This window comes from Phragmites australis, chromosome 14, assembly GCF_958298935.1.
Source record: "Phragmites australis chromosome 14, lpPhrAust1.1, whole genome shotgun sequence".
Taxonomy (NCBI): Eukaryota; Viridiplantae; Streptophyta; class Magnoliopsida; order Poales; family Poaceae; genus Phragmites; species Phragmites australis.
Window position 1 is genome coordinate 20535074 of NC_084934.1, and position 7047 is coordinate 20542120.

Genomic DNA, 7047 nt, shown 5'->3' on the forward strand with positions numbered 1-7047 from the left:
GCCTCTGGGCACTCGGGCACTCCGTTGAAAGAATCGAGTCCCCGGGCACCCGAGCTCAGAAGCACATCCCTCCTGGATCGATGAGCTGGAAGGCCGACAGCTGTCCGGTGAGTGGTTATATTCAGACAAGTCTGCTTTAAGTAAATTTATGTCCTCGAGTCACTCTCGGGGGCCCTCGCGGTTTAATCTGTTCGGCGAGGTGGCCTCCTCGCACGCAAAACCCTGCCGCGTGACTATTTTTTCCCAGAACGACAGAACGGTTTGCAGAAAAGAGTAGCGTGCTCGCGATAACGTCTGACCAAAGCCCTTCGTGGTGGTCGTGGTGTTCGGTCCGCTTTTAAGGACCCCGAGCACTACCGAGTCCTCGGGTGCCCTGGGTAATCCTATCGCTCGAGCTACTCGGGTAGTCCGGAGCTCAGGTCTCGGGGGCGGGCTGTCAGTGCTCGGCCTGGCCAGTTTAAAGCCCGGGCACCACCGGACCGCGAGGACTCTTGGTCACATTCTCGCCCGCACGCGTCTCCCTTCTACTAACTGAGTGGTCGCAAAGTGAAAAAGTGTTCATCAGGCACGGCGTGTTCCGCGCGGGATCAATCCATCTCCCGGACAAGGAAGTCTCTGTCTTTGTTCTTAACTTAGGCAATACGGATTCGTGCGAGCTTGAAGGCCGACTGTGCCAGTAACAGCGATCAAAGACAACTTCATCCTCGGGGACGGGAAGGTCGGGAACGGCCCGACTGAGTACTCCCCGGGACTTCGAAGTAAAACATCGGAAGAAGCATCGAACACACAGAGAAACTGGAGTTGCGAGCCCAGGGAAAAACAGCCATTTAATATTCACAGGATACTTCCAAGGCATTTTCTAAGGGTTCACTCCTACATCTACAAACAAAAGAAAAGAGGCTACAAAAGATCTAGTCGGCGGCAGAAGCGTCGGCTGAATCCTCTGAGTCATCCCCGGGGGCTGGCACGAAATTAACGAAATTAATATTGCCACAAATATGGTTCACATATTTATTACAGAAATTAGAAAGAGAAAAATGGAACAAGCCTCCGCACTTATAGCCTTTACTAATAAAAAGTCTATGTTTCGGCATACCACTTTATTAGACTTGAGTGTCACCTTAAACCCGTCTCTATAGAGAAGAAAACTGCTAACTAGATTCTTGTTTATTGAAGGGACATGCTGCACGTTCCTCAGCTACAAGATCTTTTCTGAAGTAAACTTCAGATCTACCATACCAACACCATGAATAAAAGCATAAGACCTATTTCCCATTAAGACGGAAGAATCTCTAGCAATTTGATAAGAAGAGAACATTGAACTATCAACACACACGTATACATTAGCCCCAATATCAAACCACCAACTAATAGAATGATTTACTGAAAGAACAATAGGTAAATTACCATACTCACTAGTTCCACCAACTAATAGGCAAATTAATCTTTATTCCTTTGCGGTCTCGGCAATCTTTAACCCAATGACCAACCTCGCCGCATACAGAGTAAGGTTTATCATCTTTGTTCATTTTCTTCTTCTTGAAATTTATTGTTTATTTGGCCTTGTTATTTTTTCCTTTGTACTTGCCATTAGAGGATTATTGCACCACATTTGTGCTAGACTGTCCATTGCCTCCTTTTTTTATACACATCCAAGCTCGAGCTTTCTCCTTAATATCAAGAGACGTGATCAGACTTTCAACAAAGATCTTGTCTCTTGTGTTTTAGAGCAGTGGTAAAATTACTACACGAGTGAGGCAATTTGGCAATGATGCCCCCAGCCACAAACTTGTCAGATAACATACACTTTAGGAGCTCGAGTTCTTTTACAATGCACTGAATATCATGAGTTTGCTCGACTACCGATCGATTATCGACCATCTTGTAGCCATAATATTGCTGCATGATATACAATTTACTGTCTATATCTGACGCACTAAATTTTACATTCAGTGCATCCCACAACTTATTTACGTCCTTTATGTGCATGTATATATCATAGAGACGATCGGCAAGAGTGCTAAGAACACATCCTATAAAGAGTGTGTTGGCTTTCTCAAAGTTTTTCTCTCATCAAAGGAAAGAGTTCCTTCAGATCTGCTAGCTGTGACCCAATAGTAGTTTATAGCTGTAAACCACAGAGTGGCTTTGATCTGCTATCTCTTAAAGTGCAAACCGGTAAACTTGTCCGGCCTCAGTGCATCGATAAAACCAACTATCGTTAAATTAAAGTGCCTACAATAAGGTTTTTGGATTGTTGGAAGTAATAGCACTTTCAAATTTAATTTATTTTAATTCCTGATATAAAATGAACAAGGACAGATGCAAATAATTAATAACGATTGTGTTCCAACTAGCTCTGACTAACCCCGACTAAATTCGACTAGCCTCGAGTAGGATTCGACAAGTCTCAACATGCCACGACTACAATATGTTATCGGCAAGATATTCGACTAGATACTCGACCAGCAAATGACTCGACTAGGTACTCGAATAGGATTTACATACATACCCGATGATAACGTGAGACGCATATGCCCTCGTGGTGTCGATGCTCGATGCAGTAGATAATGATAAAGATAAAGTAATCGATGCATAAGCCACCATGATGTCGATCCAGTAGACGATGACATAGACGAAATAGTCGATGTAGATCGCGATTATGTAGAGGAAGCATGTTAGTCACGACGAGCGCTTCCCAAAAATCTTATTCGTCCTCTTTTGGTGCAGGATTCCAAGGGCGGTGAGTTTTGAAGATCTCCTCTCCCGTTTATCGGTGCATATCGGCACAACGGTATAAAATAGACTACATACTGTAACATAGTAAAGATAAATTAGTAAAACCCTAATTATGTGTAGTGTCTCAAGTCTATCCTTCATGCGACGACTGACAAATATATATAGAGAGAGATTCACACAGTTAAGACATGCCACGATCGAAGACAGTTACGCTGCCATGATTAAAGACTTTACAAACATAATTTCTATAAATTTATCCATTTGCCCACACAGCAAAAAGAAAAAAACCGCAAAAAGAGATCAAACTTGAGCGAACCTACGCAAACAACTAGACATGATTTCAACTTACCATTCACACATATGTCGTGTGCCTACAGCCTCCCTCGACCCGGTCACAACCCAGCATGAGAAACAAACATATTCTTCTAGTCCTTATCCATATATGCTAAGTAGATAAAACGGAGAAACCATTTTAAATTGATCTTCATCCACTTCTATTAGCAAGATGAGACTAAAGAATGCACCTCTAACCATAGACCTTTAAGATTTATTTAGAATTATACAAATATAATAAGCTAAACCCATATATTTAATTTCCACTCGAGCAGTGTTTAGATCTCTTTTGTTTTGCCCTTCTTAGACTTGGATGACCTCTTGTCATGGCTCTTGGACCCAAGGCTGTTCACCCAGGTGTAGTCGCTCGGGATCGTGAAGGGGTCGGTATTGTCTGCGACCTGCGACAGATTCACGGACTTTGATCTGGAATTCTTTGAGCTCCACTTCAAATAGGAGCTCTTGTGGGTGTCGGACTTCGCCATGATGCTCCCTGGCCCTGGGCTCGCCAAGAGGCTGGGGCTTGACATCGGCGTGAAGAACTCCTCTGGCTCGATGAGAGGAACAAACTTAGTGAAAGTTATAACCACCCTCACGGTCGGAACAACAGGGATCGCAACCTGCACAGACGGCAAAAACGACCAGTCAGCTGAATGCACAAGGATTGTATTACCCCAAAGCTGCATTGCATCTGGGAGTAGCGAAATGAGCTACGTGCAACAAACTAATTCCACGAATAGTAATTCTCCACAGGCAAAATGATACACAGCCTTCAGAACATGATGATACAATTTACTATGCCAATGAACAGTAAAAGGTGCAGACAGACTAATATATTTCAGCAGGTGTAGTGTGTGCACCTCAATGAACACCACTTCTGTGAATCATGGAGCAAATTTTAAGCGATCCATGCTGTATCAGACCAGTTTTTACTTTCTAGCACGGCAGATAGTTATTCCTACGAGCTAGTATCATTTATCTTAGAAATTCCCAAGCATTCATCAAACTGGGAAGTTACCTCTTTCCTTGTCTATGTGCCATGCACTATTAAGGTGAGCACCTGCACTAAGTGAATAAACTTGAATTTTTGCCCTAAATGCCTGTCCCACATTTACTCAGGTCAAATGTGAATTATTCTGCAATACAAAACAGTGAAGAACCGTTGACACTTGGAACTACCATTCTCCACAGGTTGCAGGCCAGTACACCACAATTCTGCCTCAACTTCCTATGTTATTGCCACTATGACAGATAAACTGTCCCAAATGCCGTAAATGAAGAAAATCACAAGGCCATAAAGCTCTCTGATCACAAGACAAGGATCTGCAAGCAGATGTGGATTAAATAGCAGATGGTACATCTATTTACTTTGCCTTGTTCAGAGATGCTCTGTTGAGTTATTAGCGCATCATCTGTGCCGGTGCATTACCGTTACAAGAACTTTTTTTAGATAATGCCCGTTTCAAGAACTGATCCAAAAACTTAGTTAAATTACCGAAGCATTCTGAATTGTTGGCAAAATTAGACAATTACTGAAACATAGAACGCAGAATTCTTGGCAAATTTGAGCAGTGAGCGTTGCTACCTTCACCGGGAAGGTCCCAGGTGGGAACTTGGTGGTGAGCAGCTCGCGGAGCCGGCGCACGGCGCGCACACGGCTCGACAGGATGTCCAGCAGCGGCAGGAACTCGTCCACGCTCAGCGGGAAGTCCTCCGTGAGCCACACCGCCGGCCGCAGCGTCTTCACCGTCTCCTCCTCCTTCCACTTGGCTCCCCCCGTCGACGCTGCGTGCCGGCCGAAAATGCCATCCTCACCACGCCCAACCGACGCGCACGCCGGCAGCCGCCGCGGCACGTCCACACTGTTCCTCCGCTTCTGCGGGGTCCCCATGTGCGAGGGCGGGCCCGCCACACTGCGCCGGCCAGGCACGTAGCAGCTGCGCCGCGCCGTCGGTGGAGGGATGTCGGCGACCAAGAAGTCGCCGTCTTGGTCGTCGTCCCGGATCTCCAGCGGCAGGAACTCGTCGTCCTCCTCCTCGTCGTCCTCATCTCCGGCAAGCTCAAACGTGAAATCCTTACGCCCGGCACTCGCAGCCTTGAGGGTGCGGAAGGAGAAGACGACGTTGTGGACGTCGAACACCCGCGCCTTCCACTCCCCGACGTTCTCCGTCTTCTCCTTCCGCAGCCATGTGGTTCTTGGCACAAGCCTCGCGGAGGAGATGTTGAGCCCCGGTCGGTAAGCGGCCGCGTCGGAGGTGGCCGCGTCCTCGTCGCCAGCGGCCGCGGCCGCCGCAAACGCGTCGTGCACCTCGCGCCGGCCGCGGTGGAGCACGAGCAGCGAGCCCGGAGGGTGGCGGCGGCCGCCTGCGCTGGCCTCCTCGCCGAAGAAAAGGAAGGAGTGGTCGGCGCGGCGGATGCGGAGGCCGTCAAATCCGGCGAGCGTGGTGTCCGCGCGCAGATTTGAGCCGCGCTTCCAAATGCGGTAGGTGTCAGAGGGCGCAGCGCGCGAGAGGAGCGGCACGACGGAGCTCTCGAAGTGGAAGTCCACCTCGAGGTAGAAATCCTGGACCCGGCGAAGCGCAGCGGAGAGAGCGGGCGCCCGGCGCCGTAGCTTGGCCCAGGCGGCGAGGCGGTGCGCGCGGAGGAGGCAGGCGGCGATGTCCTTGCACCCGAGGCAGAGCGCCTCTTGGAGCGGGGTCCACCCAGCGTGGTTCTGAAGCGTGGGGTCCGCGCCGGCGGCGGCAAGCGCGGACGCGAGGGACGGGAGCCTGAGCCGGACTGCGAGGTGGAGCGCGGTGTCACCCCCCGGCACATCGCGGCGGTCGAGCGCCGCCGAGACGGACGCCGCGAGGCGGGCCTCGCGGGCGGCGTCGGCAGCGGTGAGGACGCGGGATGGGTGCGCGAGCGGCGGGAGGCCCGCAAGGATGGACGCCAGCCCAGCGGCGTCTCGGAGCGCGACGCAGCGGTGTGCCGGGCTGTGCGCGTAATCGGTCGGCAGGATCGGCGCCGACGACGTGCGCTTGGGCCGCGCACCGGCGCCTCCGCCGTCGGAGGGGTTCTGGACGGGCATTGCCTGCTCAGGGGCGGGAGTTCTTGGCCGCGCACTTAGGATTCTCGCGGTTTCTTGGGTTCTGAGCTCGGCAGCTGAGCTCAGTGTCTAGTGCGGTCGTCTGGTGTGGAGTGGGGGGACTGGGGTAGTGAGCTGCCGTTGCTCAGGTGGGGGAGAAGAAAGGGCAGAGGTGGCGGACTGGTGCATGGGCCGGGCCGGGCTGGGCTCAGGGGGTTTGTTAATGGTCCGCGCGAAAGGAAATCACTGCGTCAGCAATGTACGTGTATCATCCTCTCAGAGAAAAGGCGGTGTAATTTGTGTAAATATATGTGTATCATGGGTATGTCTATATGATTTGGGATCCATTTGGCATTGAATTGACTTATTTATTTCTAACTAGCATGTTAGCCCTTAGCCCGCGGGCTAAAATCAAAATACAATTTTCTCTAATATGCATTGGCTTCACAAATGTAGCAACTCTAATATAATCTACACCATTGTAATATAGTATTTTTCTCTAATTTTTCCCCATAATTGCGACTTATGATTTGCGACACACGATCATGTACATAGCATAGCGGTGGTTGGGGTTAGATTTTTTTCAACCTCGAAAAAACTAGATTCAAGAACCGACTATCAGTGTCGTTTCTCTAACCGATAGCGATAATCAGCGACTATCACTATTAAGTTCACAGTGTTGATTCAAAAACTGATAGTGATGTCAATTATGAATTCAAAAACTGATAGTGATGTCAATTATGAACCAACATTGCTAGCGTTTTTCTGTAATAGTGACTCAAAACACCCTTATGCAGTTGTTTTGTACATACATGATACTATGTATTTTTTATATACTAAGTCTATGGGTCAGGGCAAAAACAAGTGAGCTTGGGGCACATGCCCCCTCCCCCATCCCAGAACGACGG

The 7047-nt window shown here is 49.1% G+C and overlaps 1 protein-coding gene across 1 annotated transcript; it reads right to left on the minus strand.

Moving 5' to 3' along the window:
- Positions 1-3216: 3216 nt before the first annotated feature.
- On the minus strand, positions 3217-6287 carry LOC133890061 (uncharacterized). Its single transcript, XM_062330500.1, has 2 exons — positions 4658-6287; positions 3217-3692 (listed from the first exon to the last, which is right to left on the minus strand). Exons 1-2 carry the CDS (start codon positions 6140-6142, stop codon positions 3351-3353), a joined length of 1827 nt encoding a protein of 608 aa, XP_062186484.1. The 5' UTR covers positions 6143-6287; the 3' UTR covers positions 3217-3350.
- Positions 6288-7047: the final 760 nt, after the last annotated feature.